This window comes from Muntiacus reevesi, chromosome 22 (assembly GCF_963930625.1).
Source record: "Muntiacus reevesi chromosome 22, mMunRee1.1, whole genome shotgun sequence".
NCBI classification, from domain to species: domain Eukaryota; kingdom Metazoa; phylum Chordata; class Mammalia; order Artiodactyla; family Cervidae; genus Muntiacus; species Muntiacus reevesi.
Genome location: NC_089270.1, coordinates 24,706,808 through 24,731,266, shown reverse-complemented (window position 1 = coordinate 24,731,266; position 24,459 = coordinate 24,706,808). Strand labels below are relative to the sequence as shown.

Genomic DNA, 24,459 nt, shown 5'->3' with positions numbered 1-24,459 from the left:
TATTTATATTGTATATTAAAAATGGGTGAATAGGAAACCAAAGTTATATAAAGTCTTACTGAAAATCTTGCTCACATCATGGATACTTCAGTGACAAAGATCAAGCGCAGGTAGCACAAACTACAGTGCATGTGTGTGGAATCTGATATAGAAATAAAATAAATGATATTATCCTAGAATTATTCTATTTTAAATGCTAAAATAATCTTTATCTACAACTTTAATCTAGAATGCTTCTGTGTCAGGCTACCAATTATGTGTGTGTATCTGTGTATGTATGTATATACATACGAATACACACACACATGTTCTTGGTTTCTGAGCTTAGATCAATCAGATAATAAAATGTTTCCAATTCTACCATTTTCTCTTCTATTATTAATAACACTAGGACAATCAATTGGATAATTTTTAATGTCTTTGGACCTCTGAAAGGGTATAATCTTCAGTCACAAGGACCTAATGAAATACACAATTAGTTCAGGTAGAGTATTTATTTATAGCATCATCTATTTATTTTTTTATAAATAGCATTCAACAGTGTGGTGTACATAATCAGTACAGCAAACTAATTAAGAAGACAAATTCTAGACTCAGGCCATCTTGGTTAAGTTTTGACACAGCTGTGTTTTTGGTGTGAACTCTGTATAACTCATTTAGCTTCTCCAAGCCTTAGTTTCTTTCTTTGAAAAATTGTTATAATAACAGCACTTACCTCATGTGGGTAGTTGTGAGGAATAAATTATATAATCTATAGAAAGAATATCATATACTGCCTGGTGTTCAATAAATAATGACTACTATTAGATTCATGGAACAGGAAGACTAAAATGAAATAAAGGGGCAATACAGAACAATTCATGAAGTGATATTCTACTTTTGTTCTACTTTTAAACATTAGACTTGGCATTTATTCCATTTATTTCAGTATCACTAAAATGACACTAAAGAAATTAACAAGGATAAAGAGGAAAAGAGATAATACTAGATGAGTAATGATGATAAAATTTGGGGAGATGAAAAGCAAATGGGTAATTCACAGCTAGTTTAGTGCAGCAAAGAAGCTAAAACATTAAGGACCTGCACAGAAGTAGCCAAGAAACAGTGACCTGCTCTGGATCAGAGTACACCAGCAAGAAAGATTCAAGCAATGGAGGCCTCATTCATTTCTGAAGGTCAGGGCAAGGCACAGGGCAGCAAAAATGGGAGCACTGGCTAAAAGCTTATGGCAGAAGCTGCGAGAATACCAGATGTTCTCCCCATGCTGGGTAATAATTCATTCTTTTCCTCTAAATAAAATTAGAGGCTTAATCACTGGGTGAGGCTGGACCAAAGGAGTTTAAACTCTAAGAGGACACTTGGCATGGCAGAAGTCAGGCTGCAGACTGAAAATATAAGCAAATAACGTCAGGTTGCATGGATACACACGGACCCCAGGCTCCCTGGCCCACTCCCCTCTTCAGAACACCAGCAGACAGATCTATATCAACAGGTCAGCAGTAAGAGATTCACTCTGTACTGGGATTGACAGGACCAAGAAAAAAGTAAGACAGTCTTTGGGGCCCTCAGTTAAAAAGTAGTGCCTAACCATCTGCTAGTTGACAAAGCCTGTGAACCTTACCAAGGGCTTTTAATTAGTTTTTTAGGGCCTCATCTTAAATGTGAGTGGATGGCTAGTGATGAGCAGACAGCGAAGGAAAAAGCTCCAACATGAAAGACAGACATCAAAACAAACAGAAAAAAATAAACTTGAAGAATCAGCAATAATTCAGGTAACAGAAGAGATTACTGAAAGACCGAAGTTAACAGCTTTAAATGGAAACGAAAAAGTACTGCTGCATCCACTAAAGCACATAAAACTATATAAAGAGCAGATTTAAAAAACAAAAAGTCTCCTGGAAATTAAAAAAAAATGATATTCAGAAAAAAAAATTCAATAGGTATTTGGAAGACGGAGTTAAGGAATCTTCCCAAAAGTTGGGAATAAAATACGAGGAGATAGAAATTGAAAGTCAAAATTAAAGAAGACTGGAGACTAAATCCAGGAGGCCTAATAGGTGACTTAACAGAAATTCCAGAAAGAACTGTAAAAATGGAGGGAGAAAAGTGATCAAATAAATAATACAAGAAAACTGCTGAGAGGAAAGAACGTAAGAATGCCTATACAGTGAAGGGAAAAAGATCCTCAGCAGATCACCCTGAAATGAATACTAGGGATAAAGAAACGGCTCCAAAGGCTTTGAGAAACAAACAGGTCACATACACAGGCCCTGGAATCAAAACAGCACAATAGCAGCCGCATTTTGTGTATCAATCAAATATAAATGAAGATCAAAGGTATTTTCAGACATGCAAGGTTTTAAAGCAACGAATGAAATGCACCCTTTCACAGGAAGCTACTGCATTATACAATCTCCGCCAAATGCTGGTGAGGCTGTGGAACAAGAAGAACTCTCACTTGCTGCTGGTGGGAGTGTAAAATGGTACAACCACCCTGGAAGACAGTTTGGTAATTTCTTACAAAACTAAACAGATTCTTACCATATGACCCAGCAGTCATGCTATCTACATTTGCCCAAGTAAGTGAGTAAGTGTTAGTCGCCCAGTTGTGCCCGACTCTTTGTGACCCCATGGACTGCAGCCCACTAGGCTCTTCTGTCCATGAGATTTCCCAGGCAAGAATACTGGAGTGGGTAGCCATTTCCTTCTCCAGAGGATCTTCCCGACCCAGGGATCGAACCCAGGTTTCCTGCACTGCAGGCAGATTCTTTACCGACCGAGCTACACACTAGTCTGTATTTGCCCAACGAAGTTTAAAACATATCTACACAAAAAACTGCACATGGATGTTGACAGCAGTTCTATTAATAATGATCAAACCTTGGAAGCAACCACAGTATCCTCCAGCAGATGAACACATAAACTGTGGTACAATGAATTACCATTCCATGCTAAAAATAAATGACTATCAAGCCATGAAGAGACATGGAGAAAGCTTAAATGCATATTGCTTAAGTTAAAGAAGCCAACATCTGAAAAGATAACATATGGTATGATTCCAACTCATAGGCATTCTGGAAATGGTAAAACTAGGAGATAATAAAAGATCAGTGGTTTCCAGGGGTGGAAGGAGGGTAAGGATCAATAGGCAGAGCATAGAGAATTTTAGGATAGGAAAGTGAAAATACTGTGTATGATTTAATAATAATGGATATGTATCAGTAATGACACATTTATAAACACTGGTACAAATCCATAGCATGTACCACACCAAGAACAAACCCTAAGGTAAGCCATGAACTTGGGGTGATTATGATGTGTCTATGTAGGTTCATCCTTGATAACACATGTATCATTACAGAGAGTGATGCTGATAAAGCGGAGGCTGTGCATGTGTGAGGGCAAGAGGTATACGGGCAATCTCTGTATCCTCCTTTCAAATTTGGTGTGAATCTAAAACTGCTCTAAAAAATAAAGTCTTGAAAAAAAGGAAGCAAAAAGACCAGACAAAAATATGGCTAGAAATCAAGAGAAACAATGGTTACAATTCCACAGGGGATTCAAACAATGGAGCTATAACACAGCAATTAAAAAAGTAACATTATCTAATAGTACAAGTTTCAGAAGGAAACAAGAGAACGGGGCAGAAAAACATAATCAAAAATATAAAAGATACAAATTTCCCCAAATCAATGAAAGATATCAATCCATACATCCAGGGAGATCAGTGACCCACAGGAGATATAAAGAATACAGGTAGGCATATCACAGTCAAACTGCTTAAACCAAAATCTTCACAGTGGTCAGAGAAAAAAATTACCTTCAAAAAAGCAACAGTAAGAGTAGAAACTGACTTGTCAGTAGAAACAATGAAAACCTGTACCCAATATTTTATCAGTACAATGAATTCATTCATCCATTAGACAAATATGTACTGAATGTCTACCACATGCTAGATACTTTTCTAGGTACTCAGAACACATCAGTGAACAGAACAAAAAATGTATATTACATTTAATATGTAATAACATTTTAAGGGAAGAAATTAATTGTATAAAACAGGCTTAACAACTTATTCAGAAAATATACTTCATTATTGCTGTTAGAATTAAACTCAAGTTTTTAATTTAATAGACTCATGACTACTACTTTTTCAGTGATGGATGAGATTCTTTATAATCAAGTATAGTCTATGTATTAAAGAGCCTAGCTTACTAGGCTGGCTTTTAGGTAATGAAAAGTCATGAAATTTTAGAGCTGATCTTCTAGAAAACCCTAGACACGATCCATAGTCCAGACTCCTCATTAGAGATGAAAAGGCACAGTATTATTTAACTCAATTTCCAAGGTCACACAAAGAAGTTAGAGACACATCTTAAGTCCCAGTGACTCCTGGTCAAATATGCTTTGTTGCTGTTCTTTCTTTGTTGTTTAGTTCATGGAGAGAAGGATTTAATTTAATTTTTATTAGTGTAACATGCATATAGCTTTAAAAGTAAAATGATTTATGACACTTAAACAGCAGCAATTTTATTCCCTTCCTCTGCCCACCTCCAATTTCCAGTCTCCAGAGAGAACCATGTTTAACTTCTAACATTAATAATACTGGGCTTCCCTTATAGCTCAGTTGGTAAAGAATCTGCTTGCAATGCAGGAGACCCAGGTTTGAATCCTGGGTTGGGAAGATCCCCTGGAAAAGGAAATGGCAACCCACTCCAGTACTCTTGCCTGGAGAGTCCTATGGACAGAGGAGCCTGGCGGGCTATAGTCCACGGGGTCACAAGAGGTGGACTCGACTTAGTGACTAAACCGCCAACCACCACCACCATTAATAATATTCTTTTGTTTGATAGAATGTTATTGTGTGACAGCTTATCAGTCATATACCTTGTGTATGTGAAAGGAGTCCATTTCAGCTTGTTCACTCTGAAGTGCATGTTTTATATTCAATGCCCAGGCAGAATAACTGGTAGGCTACCAGTGACCTTGTTGCTATACACACAATAGGACTATTAATTAATGAAACAGATTTTCATGAGTAATTTAGGAAATATGTCTCATTTCTTTAGAGTTGGAGTTGAATACTGGTTGCAAGGGATTAATGGTACAATAAATACATATAACTTCAGAGAAGAGAAAATCTGAATTTTATACTGCGCATATTTTTTCCTAAGCGTTAATAGTACAAACGGTTAAACTAAAAACTTTTGAAACTCTCTAATATTTTAACTAAAGAGAATAACAATTTTAACATTAATAAAATCTTTATGATTATAAATAAGTCCACATATAGGTCATGAAGAGACAATAAACAGCAAATTATTTTCACCTTAGTAGAGTACAATACAAATAATTTGCCTTTGACATTTGAAGTGATGCTTATTTTAGCCATCTCAACATTGGCTTTGTAGACTGAATACTTATAATAGAAAAAAATCACACACAGGTTACTACTTTAATAATTACTGTTTACATTAATATCACTGAGTATTTCATGTTTTGTTTTTTCCCAGAGAAAACATCAAACAAGAAAGAAAAATCTTTTTGTTCACCTGGTCTGTATACATTTAAATTCTAAAAACTGAAAATGTCACAATTATAGGTTTTTTTAAAAATGAAATTCTTCTCAACTTAAAATTGTTTACATATTATGCCATTTGCATCACAAACTATAAGGCAAGTGACTCACATGAGACAGGAAGCTGGCTGTAGACTGGGAAGACGGAGCATTGGAGTGAGCACGCGCAGCAGATGACGGCGGCAGAAGGCGCGGTTTCACAGCAGGATTTGAGGTGTATCCAGGGCCCTGCAGTTCCTGGAAGATGGTATACATGTGAGCAAAATAACTGTCAACCTACAGCTGGAATTGTGAAATCAAAATGTATTTTTGCAAATAAATTTCAGTCTTTCATGTTGAACCCCTACAAAGTTTGAAGCCAAAGTATTAAGTAAGATGCATGTTATTCTTTGGGGACTAATCTTGAGCTTCGCAAGAGGCCTTCACACTCGTGAATGATGTAAGCATTCCAGGTGGGAAATGGCATCTCCAATCAAGGTCTACTACAATTGGTTTAAACTCTGCCAAACACTCCACACCAGCTCTGACATACTACTGAGAAGGTTCCTCTCCAACTACGGGAAGGTATCCAGTATTGCGACCTTGAAGTATGTCTGCAATTTTAAAATATATTCAAAACACAAATATATTCCAGTGGAAAATGTATTATTTTTAAAGCACACCTGATTTGTCATGCAAATTACCTCATTTGTGCTATTCTCCAAACAAGCCAAAATGTCTGACCTCCTCCTGTATGCAAACCTCTGGCTCCCCAAGATAAGTACTTCTGTGTTTCCCTCACTCAATATAAACCTAACATAAAGCATGATGCTTCAACGTGTTACTATATAGGAAAAGGATAGGGAGAGTAGGTACAATGTAAAGATTTTATAATTGCTAATATCAGATAATGTTAAAAGTACACTTGAAAGCATCTAAGATACATGAAGAAAACTTAAAAGTATATCAAACCAAGGCTTAAGTTTTGCTTAAATTACTATTTAATGAAAACAAAAGACCTTACTTTTACATCCAACGTGTGTTGAAGTTTTAGGCGCACAGATTCTTGTTCCTGACGCTGTATTATATCTTGACATTCTGCAAACTGCAAAGATGCCTACAATCAAGCAACCACATGTGGTTTATCCTCCATTCTTTGTGCGATTTTATTTTATTAATGTATATGTGCAGAGTCGCCATCTCTTCAAGGAAACTTCCCCCCATTCCTAGCATAGTGTATTACATTTATCTATTTACTTATCTGTCTTATTCATAAAACTGAGAGTTATTGGAGGTCATGTCTTTGTAGCCCCAACATCTATATGGCGTTTAGTAGGTGAAAGTGAAAGTGAAGTTGCTCAGTCGTGTCCGACTCATTGCAACCCCATGGACCCTACCAGGCTTCTCTGTCCATGGGATTTTCCAGACAAGTGCGCTGGAGTGGGTTACCATTTCCTTCTCCAGGGGATCTTCCTGTCCCAGGGATCGAACCCAGGTCTCACACACTGTAGGCAGACACTTTACCCTCTGAGCCAGCAGGGAAGCCCGCAAAAGAATGAATGAACTAAGGATGAAATGAGCAAAAAGTTGTAGCAATGGTAAAAATATTTGCATAAAGATAACCACAACCGAAATTCGTTGAGCTCATATATCATGTTCTAAGACCTAAGTTTGCATAGGTGGGAACACAGACCATGCTCTGTCACCACGGAGGCTCTGATGTCTCAAGAAGCAAGGACTGAAAATACAAGAGTATTTTTAGATTTCCAGAGTTTTCAGGTGACACAAAGAGAGATTACTCCTCTACGATATATAGCAAGGACAAATGTAGTGTCATCACTGATCTTCTCAGTCATTTAGCTGCATTCTCTACCTGCACTTTCTGAACTCCACAAAGTGCCACACACTAGCATTACTTCGTCTTTTTATTGATATTATTAACAGACTGTATTCTACCAAGTATTGAAGTCCTTCTTTGAAGGTAAATTAGACTGTTAGTATTATAAATTATTCAGGCCACAAAGGATACCAGAAGCATCTCACATCTTGTATCTTACTGCTCTTATGTTCATATTAGCCAAAAAAAAGAGATAATTTTGTCAAAAGTATGCATCATGACTTGTTCTTAAAGCTCAGCCTTCTCTACAGGATATAATTCTTCCTTGTGTGAGGTGACTGGGACACAATCCAATTTGACAGATTTGGTGTCGATCCACATGGAGCTTTCCTTTTTAGCTGTTAATTACTATATATATTTAGTTAATAACCACCTTATCAAGAGCAACTTCCATATTAGCAACCTTTTCTTTCAATCGGCGCTCCTGAGATCGCAGGACTTCTAGTTCTCCGGCCATCTTGTTTTTCTCTGTTGCAACAGTACTCAATTCCTGGCTTAATTTTGTCTTCTCTTCTTTTAGAAAATGCTTTTCCTACAATTATACAGGAGCAAATATCAGAAGTGATACAGTGAGGTAGATGCTAAAGCACACACACATCATTTCTCTTATCCTAGATTTGTTCTTTTATTCTTCCATTATTTGCCTATTTAGAACTTAAGGCAAGAGTGGAGAAAAAAGTGGGAAAGAACAAAGACACAGGAAATAAGTTCATGTGATGAGTGTGCATGCGTTAAGTCATGTCTGACTCTTTGTGACCCCATGGACTGTAGCCCGCCAGGCTCCTCTGACCATGGAATTTTCCCAAGCAAGAATACTGGAGTGGGTTGCCATCTCCTTCTCCAGGATCTTCCTGACCCAGGGATCGAGTCCGCGTATCTGGTGTCTCCTACACTGCAGGCAAATTCTTTACCACTAAGCTACCAGGGAAGACCGGTGAGAGGTATAACAAATGTATGTGCATATTTGTCAGTATTTAGTCTCATTCTAAAAAAGCATTTCAGCATTTTGGGGAGGGGAAAGCAACTGCTTTAGCTGCCCTCATTGTCTACGTAGGCTGTTTACCTTCTCCTTGGCATTATGGTCAGTTCTATTGTAATTCTTCTTCTGAAAGTGCAAGTCTGTTCCAAAGTGGTTGATGTATCAGGGAATATTTGAGCACAACACAGATTTCACATTTACTAATGCATGGTTTCCTCTGTGAAAAATACTAGATCAGTGCAGAAAACAGCACCCAGCTAAGGAGAGTCGCAAACATACACACTCTTCAAACAATTAGCTCCCTCGGTTTACCTTGTATTATGAGCCACATCCTATGTCACAGAAAGACCTACCTTCTACCCCTTCTTAACAACTATCACACTGCAATTCTTCAATGCACACGTTCAGAAGCAAACTTCAGGTCATTTTTAAGATAAAGGGCCATTCTAATAGTAGTATTCATGTGTCTCTTAAACATTTAACGTGTAAAACTGTGCTACCATTTTCATCAGGTCCCTACTTTTCTTTTGTCACTGATGAAGTCCGCCAGTGTCGAGCTCCTACTCCCACCACTCCCACAAGTCCCGTGGTGGTTTCTGTTGCACAATTTTGCATAGAGTGATTTTAGGGACACAGTTGTCACATTAGAGTGGAACTGAATATGCTCTGCTTATAGTCACTCTGTCTCTACCACGAGTATCTTCTTGCAGTTAAAATACTAGCTCTTGGACTGCTACATGTAAGAAAATGAAATCAGAACACTTTAACAGCACACATGAAAATACACGCAGAATGGGTTAAGGAGCTAAATGTAAGACCGGACACTATAAAACATCCGAAGAACACTCCGACCTAAATTACCGCAATATCCTTTTCCATCTATCTCCCAGAGTAATGGAAATTAAAACAAATTAAAACTCCAAAGGAATTAAATGAATGGGACCTAATTAAACCCAAAAGTTTTTGCACAGCAAAGGAAATCATAAACAAAATGAAAAAACAACCCACAGAATGGAAGAAAATATTTGCAAATGATGCAATTGACAAAAGATTAGTCTCAAAAATTTACAAATAGGTCATGTGGCTTAATATCATAAAAACAAACAATCCAATCAAAAAAAGGGCAGAAGTCCTAAACAGACTTTTCCCCAGAGAGGACATATAGGTGGCAAGAGGGACATGAAAAGATGTTCAACATCGCTAATAGAGAAATGCAAATCAAAACTATGATGATGTAACACCTCACACCAGTCAGAATGACAATCATCCAAAAATCCACAAACAATGAATGCCTTAGAAGGTGTGGAAAAAGGGAACCCACCTACACTCTTGGTGGGAGTGTAAACTGGTAATTGCCACTATGGAAAACAATATGAAGGTTCCTTAAATAACTAAAATTAGAGCTATCACATGATTCAGCAATCCCACTCCTGGGCATATATGCAGAGAAAACCATGGTTTGAAAGGATACATGCAACTCAGTGTTCACTGCAGCACTGATTTACAATAGCCAAGATATGGAAGTAATCTAAACATCCATCAACAGATGGATGGATAAAGAAGATGTGATATATATATATATGTGATGGAATATTACTCAGCCATTAAAAAGAATGAAATAATGCCATTTGCAACAACATGGATGGACCTGGAGATAATCATACTAAGTGAAGTAAGTCAGAGAAAAACACATGTTGTATGATATCACCTATATGTGGATTATAAAAAAATAATACAAATGAAATTATTTACAAAACAAAAACAGACGCACAGACTTAGAGAACGAATTTATGGTTGCTGGTGGGAAGGGTTGGGGGGAGGGACAGATTGGAAATTTGAGATTGAATATACATACAACTTTCTTTTTTGTTTCTTTCTAAATTAATTTATTTTGGAGCAGAGTTGCTTGACAATGCTGTGTAGTCTCTGCTGTATGGCAAGGTGAATCAGCCGTATGTACACACATCCCCTCTTTCTCAGACTCCTTCCCATTCAGGCCGCCACAGAGCGCTGTCGAGTTCCCTGTGCTCTATAGTAGGTTCTCACTAGTTACCGATTTCACGCAGGGCATCAAAGTGCAGATACGTCAATCCCAACCTTCCAATTCTTCCCACCCCCACCCTCCCCCTTGGAATCCATATGTTCTCACTGATATAGTTAAAACAGACAACCAACCAAGACCTACTGTATAGCACAGTGAATGCTGCTCAGTATTATGTAATAATCTACATGGAAAAAGAATTTGAAAAAGAATAGATGCATGTAAAAAATAACAAAAGAAGACCAAGGGAGAAAATAATAAAAGAAAATAAAATTCATTCCAGAGTAGTTATTAAAAAACAAAACAGAAAACCAAAAAACTAGCTCTTTCAAGGCCCTGCTCAGATGTTCCTTCGGGAACCTGCTCCTCACTCTCTGTTAGGAAGAGCCGCCTGCCTTGTCCCCACTGAACTCTGCATCTCTGCGTGTCTTCCTCTGTGCTGTCGCTCACCAATGAGTGAACACACCGGCCTCCCCCTCTCCAAGGACAGGGGCTCACCTTGTTTGCATTTGTCATTGCCTCTTCCAAAAATTGTATCTTGCTCTGAAGGGCATCTATCTGACCTCTTTTAGCTGTAATTTGTTTTTGCATCCCCATTGCCACTTTCATAGCTGAAAAAAAACAAAAGGAACTAAACTGTGTCTTAGTTTTTAAAGTTCCTAAATTTTGAGAGGTGACTATAATTTGATGTTCAAACACTATGAAAAGGTGATAAGATTCCTCTAAGGCACCTGGACCGTTTCAAGAAACTGTTCACAAAAGATGTCTTCAGATTTCACAGTATTGGGATGTAACAATTTTCAGCAATTACTCAGAACTTTTGAGCTGAGAAACATATGTAAATGATGATGTTCTGTGATTCCTTGCTAGAATTAACGTCAATGGCTATCATAATTTGCCATATCTCCAATGGTAATAAATAGTACTGACCAAATGCATACTTACACATGTAGGAAATATATACACAATATATATACTATATATTATATAGTCATATAATGAAAAATGTAAATAGTATTTTTATTAAAGTAACTTTCTAGAAACTCATATATAAAACACCACACAAGACATCTACTATTATTGACCTTTTAAAAGATCACAGTGATAACACAAACCATTCCATTTCCATTGTCATGGGTACTGCCATGTACTCAGAAGTCACTATTGTTTCAAAAGTCAAACTGGCCATACAAGCATATATGTGATTATTTTACTGAAACCGGTGATAGGATGAGAATATTTTAGACAGGAGGCAAGGCACTGAATACTTAAGACATGGCAGGCCACTGGAAAGGTAAGTAAAGCTCACCATTGCTTGGAAATTCAAAGTCTGAGACCCTATGCTGTTTCTTCGAACCAGCTGAGAAAAGAGGTTTGAAAATGCTACTGCTTTTGAGTTAGGTCCAGCTTAGAAGTTAAAAAGAAAAAGAAAATGTGGCATTCTTTAAAAACAAATTATTAGAGGATGAAAGGTCCGACTTCTTGCTAACAAGATACAGTTCCTGTAGATAAACTGTCCAGACCAGGGTTAATACAGGCACAGTTGACTGGTTTGTTAATAGAGCAAAAGTCTGGTATCATTTGCTCACCACTCTAAAGAGTTCTGGTCTGATTAAGTGCATCATGCTTGGCCTTCAAAGGTAATTTTCTTAATAAATTCTTTATTTTAAGATGATCCTAATTCGAGAGTGAATACAGGGTTACCTAGTTAATTTAACAACTGTAATGGAACTGGCGGAGCTGTGGAGAGGCCTGGAGCACAGAGGCGGAGACTGTCTAGCGAATGGGGAGGAGGGAACAGACCCCAGATGGGCCTCTGGAGTGAGCTCTCCACGCCCACCATTTTCTTCATGCTTGCCAGCAAAGACAGAGCTGAATCTCTGAGGACCACAAAATGTGCACACTTCAGGAATTTGGGCAAGGGCCATGGTAATCTTTTCAGTATCATTCCAATTTTGGTACATGTGCTGTTGAAGTGAGCACAAACATAAATCTTTTGACATGAAAAAACATTGAGAAATAGAAAGTGTAGTCTTTAGTTAAAGCATTATTCTTATATTCAGCTGATACAGCCATACTAACAATGTAGGAATATGAAACAGCAACTAACCTTCCCTCTGAATTAATATGGGCAGCAAGGTGAAAAGGGAACAGATGTAAAGTGGCGAGAAGGGACGCCTCATCCTAGCAGTTCAATCCCCAGGGCTCCCTCCCATCTTCAACTCAGAGGAGGAGTCAGGAATGGACATATAGCCATAGGCACACAGTTTATGAACATAATGAACATGTGAAAAATAGGCTGATGAATGAAAATTATTGGTGATCTGTATTTATATCAACATTTCCTCAAAAACAATTAATTGGCACTTATGGACACTGAGGTTTGCTAGAAATTATTGAAATAGCTAAAGAAAAAGAAAGATTCAGATGCTTAAGGAATAAATTAAGCAAATGTCAATTTCCCTCAAAAACACTGGGAATTGTAACTGCTATATAACAACCATCAGTGATATCTACTGTTGTATGTCTCTCACACCATGCTTCATTGTGAAGAAGTGGAAGGCAATGAATCCAGTTTGTTTTTTATTAAATCTATACCAAGGGAATTAAAAACAAAAGGAAAAGATCTCCTGAAGCATACCATGACCATCAGATCCTTCCATTGACTTTAAAGTATTTCTTGTTTGCTCCAGCTCAGACTGTGCAGATTTTAATTGCATTTTCAGTTTATTTGTAGTAGTTTCCATTTCTTCACTTTTGTTTCGAAAGTTCCTTTTTAAGACTTCATAGTCCTCTGTACAATATGATAAGCAATAATAGTTGGTTAATTTTTTTCTACTCCATTGTTATAAAGCTTATTTTATTTATAATTAATGATCACAGAATTTTGGAGCTGAAAGAGACCCCACTTAGTTACATCATCAGTTGTTAGAGAAATGAGATGTACACACACGTTTTCAGGGATCTAACTCTTTTTAATCTGCTCGGGTGGGTTGTCCCCTTTTACTTTTATTATTCATTGATTTTCTTCCAGTCGGTGTAATTGGCTCACATCTATTCCCTCTTAAACCTTCTTGGATAATCATACCCACCACAACAGATTTAGCCACCATTTGGAGGCAGATGAATCTCCATGACTTGGTAAGTAACCTGATGCTGCCCTGTGTTTTACCTGATTTTTTTATCTCCAGCAACTATCAAAATGCCTGGCATTCATCATTCATACACAAGAATACACACACACACATTCAACTATCCATTTATTTACATTTGTCTATTTATATACGATAGATAGATTTACTTATAAAGGGAACAAGCAGAGCCAAGACCTCTCTGCTGAGATCTCACCCCATCTCTCCAGACACTTCCACGTGGATGCCCTGATGCCCCCAGACCAATGGTCTCACACTGACTGCCTCACCCTCCTGCCTGTAAGTTAACCCCTCTTGATTTCGTTCTCTCAGATGTTATCACTGTTCTCCCGATACTACAAATTTAAAACCAGAAGCACACACACAACCCCTCTGATCATTTACTGTTGATTCAATCTCTAAAAACTTCCGTAATTCTTCCCTATCCTCTCATTCTCATTATACTGCCTCAGTTCAAGTTCTCATCACCTTTCCCTGGAACGACTGCAAAATTCTCCTCAGCTGACTGGCCTCTGTTCCTTTAGGCGCGCCTTCCTCCTCTTACCTGCTGACTCTGTCCTTCTAAAATGTAAATTTGGCGAGAAGAATCTCTTACTCGGTACCTCTGCCGGCTCCACACTGTCTGGCTCTGCCTGCCCACTCTGCCTCATTTCTTAGCCCTTGTTCCTCTGTACTTCTACTCCCGGAAGTGTTTCTGAGGCCGCACTGTGTTACTTCATGCCTTCCTGCGTTTGCCCGTTATGTTCTCTCCGCCTGGATTGCCTTCTGCCTTCTTTTCACCTGCCAGATTCCTATTCTTCCATCGAACCCAGATGTCACCCGCGACAGGAGGCCGATTCCCCCCCTTTCCCGCATCTGTACCCACCACCCAGCCGCTGTGCTTCACCCACCGCACGTGACGCGGTCTACACGGGTCTGGCTTCCAACCAACGAGGAGCCTCACTGCTGTTCCCAGGGCCTGTCTCGGCATCTGGCGTAGTCAATGCTTGGGAATCACTGACATATTCACGTGCGTGTGTGTGTGTATGCGTGTGACATAGATAATGCCTGTACCGTACTAACAGTGAACTGAGGGTGTTTTCATCTTAAAATTTACAGCCTTGGATTTTTCCCTCCCAAGAAACTTGCATAAATCTGTTTACACGTGTGGCTTCATTATCACACCCCTCATCAAGCTATCCGACTCAGAGGACTCAAGGCTTCCACGTCTCTCACTCTCCCCTTGGAAACGCAGTACAGAACTTCATGGACACTGAGGGCTGACTGAAGTTAATGGTTAATGAGCGCACGCTCTGGGAGCACTTCATGGAGAAGGGTCAGGGTTTCAGGTGATGAGATGTGTGCACAGGGACAGAATAACTATCCATGTTTGTGGCACTGGATGAGGGTCCGTTCTATCACAACAGTCCGAGTATCCTCGTGGAACGCCACTGACAGCACTCCTGTTTTCGGCAGAGTCTGGACTGGAATAACGTACCTGTAAGGCTGTTTAACTCATTCCTACTAGCTTTCACCTCACTTAGTAAATGGTCTCTCTCTTGCTTGATGTCCTTCACTGCACGGAGCCGCTCAGAGCCTGCGTTCACCAGCTTCACCTTTTCCAATTCCAGGTCACTCACTCTGGCTTCAAGCTCCCGTATCTTTGCATCTTTTTTATCTTTCAGAATCTAAATGTAGGCATAAATACAAAGGACAGAGCAAGAAATAAAAAATAAAATATAAAGCAGCAATAAGAAGTGAAAACAAAAGGAGTATTTTACCTTTCTTTTAACCACAGATATCAACTCCCAGTATCACTGGCTATAGCCCTTCATTATTCCTATTCTATATATTCATTCATTCAAAACAAAAAAAAAACAACCCCGTACTGGGCACCTAACTGTGCCAGACTCCATGCACACGCTGGGGCCAGCGTGCCCGCAGTCCTGGGCGAGCGCCCACTGAAGCTTTACTCCCATGGCACCTCCCCCGGCAGGCGCCCCCTGCCCCAGGAGGAAACAGACCAGGTCCTTGTCCTCATGGGGCTTTGACGTTCTCGTGAGAGGAGACAGCAACAGACACTGAAGAGCCAGGTGACAATAATGTCAGAAAAAGGACTGAAAAGGTGAGAGGGTGGAGAATGAAGACAGGGAGGAGGCTGCCACTGGAGCTCAGGCGGTGTGGGGGAGAGAGCCTGACCGCTGCCCGGATGAAAGCTTCTAGTCCGGGTGGCTCTTGGATGTTCTGAAAACTTGGGTTTGGGGAGGGGTCCCACCAGTCTAACCGGCTCTGTCTAAAAACTGTTCTTCAAGGGAAACAATTTACGCTGAACCCTTGCTTTCCTTTCAGAAGGCTGTATTCCCCTCCCCGGTAAGGAGAGCCTACACGATCAACTCCCAGTATAAAGCCTGCCCGCTGAGCCTCGGATGGACTCCCTGGTTGCAGCATCTGACACGTGCTGTCACAGCTTATCTCTGGTGGGGTCAAGCAGGTCCTGCCTGCCTGCAGGAGAAGCAGCCTGTGCCTGGTTTCCTTTGGCTGAATTCTCCCCTTTGCTGACTTTTAGATCCTTTCTCTGTCATAAATCATCATAAGGGAGAAAACACTGTTTTTTTGTGTCTATGTGAGATGACAGATGTTAACTTATTGTGGCAATCATTGCACAATATGTGTAAATTAAGCCGTTATGCTGTAAACCTTAAATCCATACAGCATTGTATGTCTATTATATTTCAACAAAACTGAAAGAAAAAATAAATTATATGTGATTTGTTTCCTACTAGTTACTATGGCAGATAAAAGTAATATAAAGCTTGAGAAACTGAATTTTTAAAAATTCATTCAATAGTTTTAAATTCTGATAAATATTTACTGAGCACCTTCTGGGTACAGGGCACAAAGTCAGGGGCAGGGGTACAAAGATGAAGATGTGTGCCCTGCTTGAAGAAGTCGTCAGTCTTACAGGGAAGAGGAGAAATTGCTATTTACACACACACACACGCACGCACACGGGTGCAATATAGAATGTGACCCAGGCTGTAACAGGTGCAAATGTAGTACGATAAGGTTCAGGAGGAGAGTGGAATGGGGAAGGGAACTAATATTGTCTAAACGTCTTCCACAGACCAGGAACCAAGCTAAATCCTTGATATATACTTTCTCATTTAAGCCTCAAATAACCCAACAAGATTCGGGGTGCTTTGTTTTGCATTTTGGTTTACAGACATAGAAGCCAACATTCAGCAAACAGTCTAGTGTTTTACAGTTTACTGAGTGGTGAGATGGGGTTCAAATTTAGGTCTGTCTGAAGGGGGACAAAATGCTTTCTCAAACTACAGGATCAGGACAGACTTCATAAAAAAGCTGGATTTTCTGATGTTTCTCTTTTGTATGAGCACTTCTGAACCATTTGGGGACCACTCCTTGTGGAATTTAAGAAAAGTGTGGAAACTTTCTCACAAAAGCACACACACACACTGACAAAAACACTTGCAAACAATTTTGGAGTGTCATAACTATCTTTACAGAACCTACTTCTGATCAGTTAGGTCAGACTTACGGGAGAAAAGAGACATTTCAGAAGCAAAACCACCAAAACACGCTACAGACCTTAACTTCCTGTAGCTCCAGCCTCCGATCGTTGATCTCCTTCTCCAGCTGAGCTTTCTCCACTTGCATGGCGCCGGCCGTCCGCCCGTGCTGGCCCACCAGCTGTGTCATGTTCTCAATCTGCTGTCGCAGGATCTCGATCACCTTGTCCTTCTCTGCCATCTGCAGCCTGAGGGCCTCGCACTCCGTCTGCACGTTTCGGAGGTGATCCCCTTCATTCTTCAGGTGCTGCAGTTCCTGCAACTTCAAATCCACCCGGGAGCGCAGCTTCGTGATCTCCGCATTGGTGGCCTCGATGGCTCGCTCCTTCTCCTGGAGGGAAGCTGTCAGGTCCGACACGGTCCTCTCTGAGCTCTCCAGCGTCATCTTCTTGGCTGTCAACTCTTCTACCACTTTGCGGAGCATCTCTTTGGTGGATTCAAGCTGAGCAGTCAAGGAGGACACTTTTTCTAGACTTTCATTCTTTCCCTGAATGGCTGCCATCTGATTGTTAAAGAAGAATTTCATGGATTTAGGCAGACAGCGAGAGGTCTCAAGAGATCTGACAAATTAGCTCAAGAAGGTGAAATCATGAATATGACAGTACCTCCCGTTGTTCTGCTCTCAGAACTTCATACAGACAGTAGACTAACTTGTGTTAATTAGATCAAGGTGGAGAGGCTTAATAAAATAACAATTTTCATCCAGAATGGTGGTGTAGGGTGGGGATGAGCTTGGTTAGTGTCCTCTGAGGATGTTTTCCACACCAATTTATATTAAGATGACACTGGGAACAGTGGGAAGTGGGGTAACAGCGAAGTCAGCTATCCTTTCTGCTTCCCTCCTCCTTAATTCCACCTTTGAGGGGAAAGTGAATCATGGCTTTTATCCAATGTACATTCACATTCTCTGGTCCCTGTCTGGAATAGAGTAAGATTCTAACTGGGCTTCCCTGCTGGCTCAGACAGTACAGAATCTGCCTGCAACACAGTAGACCCTGGTTCGATTCCTGGGTTGGGAAGACCCCCTGGAAAATGGATAGGTGACCCACTCTAGTACTCTTTGGCTTCCCTGGTGGTTCAGATGGTAAAGAATCTGCCCACAATGCAGCAGACTGCATTAGTTGTTCAGTTGTGTCTGACTCTTTGCATCCCCACGAACTGTCGCCCACGAGGCTCCACTGTCCATGGGGATTTTCCAGGCAAGAATACTGGAGTGGGTAGCCTTTCCCTTCTCCAGGGGACCTTCCCAACCCAGGGATCGAACTCAGGTCGCCCACATTGCAGGCGGATTCTTTACCATCTGGGCCACCAAGGAAGCCCAGATCTCCCTATGGTCTGAAGCTTTTCTATTATTAGGAATTATTAGGTTGCCAATTTCTAGGTGAAATGAAAAGGCAACGGGATGGGAGTTTCATTACTCAACAATGGACAAAAGCGAGATGAAGTTGAACATCTGAAATTTAACGGGAGGTCAGAACCATAAACACCCGGTTCACGTCTCTTGCTCTCAGAGCCCACAGCTCTGCCCGGGGGCGCCCCGCCTCACCTGCCGCTCCATCTGGCCCTGGCACTCGCTCTTCATGGCCTTGAGCAAGGCCTCCAGGCGCTGCACCTCCATGTTCCTGTCGTCCAGCTCCCGCCGCAGGTGGTCGATGGTGATGCTGTTGCCCGTGTCCCGGTCCCACAGCCTCTTGTTCTGCTCCTTCTCCAGACTCAGCTCCTTCTCTCGCTTATGTAGGTCGGCCTGCAAGAAGGGACGTCAGCCTTGCCCCTCGTGTTGCCTATTTGTTTTCAAACTCTTTTTTTCCTTACATCATCTTTGGAGTTTCTATGTGATTTGACCACACTTTGATCTTGGAATTGGATTCTTTGTTAATGATTTTAGATAAAGAACAATGATTTCCCAGAAAACTAACATTTTGTTTACTTATAATTTCTAGCATTACAAGTAACTTCCAATGGACTAGACCCCAGATTAGATGTGAGGATGCTGGGAAACATGCAACAGGAGGGCGAGGAGTGAGGATTATCCCGCAGTTTAGTCAGCTCTCCCTTGAGCGTGTCAAGCCCCGGTTAGCCTGTGAAGGACAGTCCGGCAGCTGAGGGCCCTGCGGCCTGAGGTAAGGTGTGGCGGGGAGAGGATCCTGTTCTACAGGAACCCTAACAAACATCGCATGAGGGGTACCAAGATCGCCTCTCCTAAATTTCTCAGCCTGCAGTACCCCAATGGAGGGCAGAAGCTGCTTCACGACCATCGGAATCCTCTTCTCTTCCTAAAGAAAATTGTTTTTACCTAAATTTGCATTTAACTTTTCTTTATACATGATTTGTATGTGTTGTGAATGTTGTTTGGCTCTGAAATGAACACTCAACCCTACTTCAGTTTAGCAGAACACAGAACCTAACGGAGAGACTACGGCTGTTCAAAGATCACCTTCGCCCAGCGAGTGAGCCCTAACAGTTGTTCTTAACGTGTACAATGTTATATTTCACACGGAAAACCTGAGTAGTGTCCAGCGTGCTGTGCTGTGTGTAAATGTACAGATGTGCTGTAAAATTTGGAATTTGAAACTAGTTTTGTGAAATACTGTGGGAAAATGTCCCAGAATTAATCTCACTCATATTTCAGAGCACCTTCTTACCAAGAGCTTTTGAAGCTGGTCGTCCAGATTTCCAGATTCCTGACTGAACTGATCACGTTCCGTCCGTGCTTCCGTCAGCTCTGAGTTTGCAAGAACTAACTGCTTCTCCAGCTCTTCTATCTACAAGGAGAGCATAAATCAATCTGACTACGTCAATGAGTAATATAAAACAAATATAGTCTTTGGAAAACAAACAATATTATTTGGGGCAATGGTATCATTTGGGGGGCAAAAATAAGAGTTCATTTTGTGATATATTTTGCAAAGTTTTCTAAACTTAAAATCTATGTGGAATTCAGCCAGACAAATTGACCAAAATGAAATGCTTGGTACTGTGAGATTTAGCCATTGTCTGTGACATGTCACTCTCATTATCACACTATTAAAAATCTATCTTCTGTGAAAATGTGTTCTATAATTTTGTATTTAAGGAAGCTTTATGTGGCATAAACAACATTCTATAAAGCCCACGCAAATTAACTATATTATACTTAGAAGTGCTATTTTATTTCAAAACATCAGTTTCAAAAATAAAGGCATTGACTATAAAAGAATGAATGGTAATAAGTTTATAGTTATTGTCACTGTTAGTCACCCTATTCTGAAAGGATACACAAATTTATATAAATATATATAATACAATCCTCATTTTTTCTAACTATCAAATGGGATAAGAATACTAATTTTAAAGAACTGTATAGATGTAGTTCTCTCTTACAGACAGGCAGCTATCAGATCTGTGTGACCATGCATTTCTATGACATATGCCAGAAGGGCCATCGCTGTAAACAGCACCTCTACTGCTCTTAACCTGGGGCTGCAGGCTACAAGGTTAAGATCTCAGACAATGGAGATTCTGAGTTCATATTTGAGCACAGCTACATAAACTCATTACTTAGACACAGATAATAAAATAATGAAAAACTACTGATAGTGTTATATAGTGATACCTGATCTTTAATGTGATACCTACAGTAACATTTCATCACCACTTTCCAGTAATAACAAATCTTTCATGTCTGCATAAATGCTACATATTCCTTCTTACTTCTAAGGCATCTACTGAATAGGCTTCCAAATCCACAGTCAAGAACAAAACTTACTGACTGGTTTGGATGGAACTGTGATTAAATCTTCTTAGAGAACATACAAGCAAGTATGTATACAAGTATACATTTTGTGATACTCTTTTAAGTTGGCCTAAGTTCATTTAAGATCTTCATTTATTAATTCAGCACATATATATTAATTATATTACATATAAACATGTATATGCAACTATCTCTGACAAATGGTAAGGATGAATACATAGATGGGTATGTATACATATATATGTCTTTATTTACATACATACATATATGACCTAAGAGCATACTAATATAGGACTATCAAATAGCTTCACATTTACCAACAGAGTAGTATCAAAACCTACAGGAATTTGAATATAAATTTTAATATTTACATTGGATATATTTCAAAACTGACTTTGTAATTGATTCCATGTTTTATACAAAAAAGTATTTCACAGGAATTAGATAAAACATTAGGTGACTGATAGAAATGAGCTCATAGATTCTAACAATCCTATAAAAAAGTGCTTTCACTCTTGTGTTCCTTACAATTTATCCTCAGGGACACAAGCAGCTTCCTAAGACAAATGAGGACTATCAGCTGAAGCAATCTCTTCAGCTCTACTATTATTAGGAAAGACTAACTCAGCGCACATAGTAAAGACATTAAGAATACTGAGGGAAAAAAACATCAACTCTTACTTTGGTTAGACAAATGTGATCAGAAAGGCAATATGATCTGGCTGAGAGTCAAACAGCCTGGTTCTGAACCAGCTTCTGTCACATAAGCTCTCTGAGTCTGTAATCTTGAGTCTAAATTATACATGTATAATTTGAAAAAAGTATTCTAGATGATCTTTCAAATTCCTTTCACTTCTGCTTCTAATATTTTTTCACATAAGATCAGTATTAATAAAGCTGAAATTCTATATTTTCAAAGGAACCGTATTGGAGTTCTAAATTTAACAAGAATGCTTTCAATTTTAAAAGTTACTCATATGACTAAAACAAATATTTTAGACTCCTGGTCTGGTGTAAAACCATTTCTATCTTTGAGCAAAGTAATTGTGTGGTTTAACAGCTTAAATTAAGACTTGCTATTTTATGTCTGTTTTCACTTTTTAAGAAATTCTGGATAACCATTTAATGTTAAATTCTATGAGACCAAATTTTACAAAGAAAAAAATAAAAAAGAAAAAGAATCAACTTGTATCTTTCCATCTAAGTGTCACAGGGTTCCTCCAGACCCCTGCAGGAACGTTAGTTTTGTAGTTGTCAGTACTGACTCAACTGCTATAGCTCTGCTTTTACCTTTCACTTTTTAAAAGTAAAAATATTTATATTAATTAATCAATCAAAAAGATAAATGGAGAGTGAAAGGGAAAACCATTGAAGTAGCAGCTGAGCTGATACAAACAGCTGTAAAAAAACACTATGAAGAAAAGCCTTTTAAAATGTCCAGAATAAATACTGACATCTGAGATGTATTAGTTTTTTTCTTTTTTGTTTCTTTTTAAATAGCAGCACTGGTTTTCCCTTTCACCATCTATGAATCTACTTTTTGTTTTGGATCACTGGACAAATAAGTACTGGGATCTCATTATAATCGTACAGTGATTTCAGATATCACCAATTGTGCCAAATTGTTATCTTGTTTTCTGTGCTCAAAAATACACAGTTCTGCGATAATAAGAAATGCTGCCGGTCAGCATGGAGGTGCATTGGCAGAACTATGCAGAGATTTGCATAGAATCTCCCTGCACAGGGTACAGCTCCAGCCAGTGCTACTACAACTTTACTTTTTGAGTAAGAAATTCAGCCCCAAATACTTTCAAAGTAGGAAAAGTAAACTTAGAATCAAGATTGTGAGATATTTTTGTTATCAAAAAGCGAAAGTTAAGAGTAAAGCCAAATCTACAGAGCCAATAGTGACAGCTTCTACTGGTCCAAATTCGTAAAGGGGTATTCTGGAGGTTCTCCTAAAATGGAAAGAGAAGAATAGAAAAAATATTACAGTAAAACACTTTTGTATGTCTGAAAGCTATGTCTACAGTCTTCTTTGAAACATCACTTTTCATCAGTATGAAAACACTTTTGCTTATCTGAAGAGACACTTGTCTGGCTAAACAAGTTTTCTCTATACTTATGCATTCTAGTTGGGAAAGTTTTGTTCAGATCTGTCATGTAATCAATTTCTAAAAATAATAAATATTTTTTCTGAAGGAATCTAACCTTCAGGAGAAAATACTAATACTGCCTGCCTCTCATAAAATATGTTGATGTATAATATCAACATACTCTTAAATAATAATTATAAGTCTCTCTTCCCACAAATCTCACTTCTAATCATAGCTGTATTTTTTCCTTATTGTTATTTGGACAGTATATATTGTATATATTAAATGTGTACTGCAGTAGTGGAAAAATAAAATTTTAAGATTTTATTTATTCAATTTTAAGATTTTAAGGTTTTAGTAGGCTTTAGCAATGTCAAGGTAAATGAAAATAAAAGAAATTCAACAAAAGAATCCGTGTTTTTTTTAAGTTTTATATTCAATTTATCACAACAAAAACACTTCATAACAATAGAATTTTCATGAACACAAAATAAAATACTTTTGTTAATATGTTTCATCTTCTTTGCTTAGTTACACCATGTATTTTTTTTTTTACACCATGTATTTTTAATGCTTTTCAGATCAGAGTACATTAAAATCTGTATTTACATGGCAGGATAATCATCTCTCAGTGTTCCCCGACTAAAGGGAGTTACTATACAGGTCCTCGGTAACCATCAACTAGGTGCCAATTCGATTAGGCTCAATACACTTTACTAAAAAGTCTCAGTGATCTGGATTAAAATTAAACTAATATGTCCCCCTTTTTTCCAATAATGTTGACTGTTTAAGACTGTAAAAATTCTTCATGATCAATTGTTTACATTACAGCAAGGTAAGACAATGATTTTAGTATTACATTTCTATCTACGTGACCTCAAAACCCTCATATAAAAGGTTTTCGGTCATTTATCTGGGGCTAATGCTTCTACAGTGCTAAAGAGATAGGTGTTTATAAAAACAAAAACTATTTTTGTCCTGTCAAGATGTCAGTATTTGTTAAAATTTCCTACCATGCCCAAATTTAGGTTGATCAGCACGGTGTTATACATCGGACAACATGCAGATTAGCAAACAACTGCGTGACAGCCTACGAAGAGGCTGTCTCCAAGCAACATTACAAACGCAAAGCTATATTAATCTCAGATTATGTAAGACAGACAGGTGAGGCAAGTCTTAGTATCTAATATTTTGTGGCTTTTCAAAGGGTTTGTCAATAAACAATGAAAATCAAATCTTTTCAGAATGGGTTGAGTATGATGAATATCAGTCATTGTTTAGGCTTGATCTGCCCAGAATGGGGTGGATATTCCTGCTATCCATCTTCAGGGAAAAGTTCATCCTGAACTAGAACACAAAAGGCAGGCCTCAGAGAAGCAGGAAAGAACAAATATTTCTCTCTGGGCTTTTGTTTCTTGGGTTTAGCCTTTAAGAA

The 24,459-nt window shown here is 38.9% G+C and overlaps 1 protein-coding gene and 1 pseudogene across 6 annotated transcripts in view; both read right to left on the bottom strand.

The window, feature by feature from the left end:
• CCDC158 (coiled-coil domain containing 158) overlaps positions 1-24,459 on the bottom strand; it is a 75,706-nt gene that overhangs the window by 22,524 nt on the left and 28,723 nt on the right. For 4 of the 6 annotated variants that reach the window (XM_065914162.1, XM_065914161.1, XM_065914163.1 and 1 more), the window contains 9 exons: positions 19,838-19,957; positions 18,742-18,939; positions 17,215-17,697; positions 15,104-15,293; positions 13,116-13,268; positions 10,973-11,085; positions 7,828-7,986; positions 6,582-6,674; positions 5,690-5,815 (listed from right to left, as the gene is read on the bottom strand). In XM_065914162.1, coding sequence (XP_065770234.1) covers positions 5,690-5,815; positions 6,582-6,674; positions 7,828-7,986; positions 10,973-11,085; positions 13,116-13,268; positions 15,104-15,293; positions 17,215-17,697; positions 18,742-18,939; positions 19,838-19,957 — 1,635 coding nt within the window. The remainder of the gene's footprint in view (positions 1-5,689; positions 5,816-6,581; positions 6,675-7,827; positions 7,987-10,972; positions 11,086-13,115; positions 13,269-15,103; positions 15,294-17,214; positions 17,698-18,741; positions 18,940-19,837; positions 19,958-24,459) is intronic. The other 2 variants (XM_065914164.1, XM_065914165.1) reach the window with 2 other exon arrangements.
• Positions 12,364-12,457, bottom strand: LOC136153124 (U6 spliceosomal RNA; annotated as a pseudogene).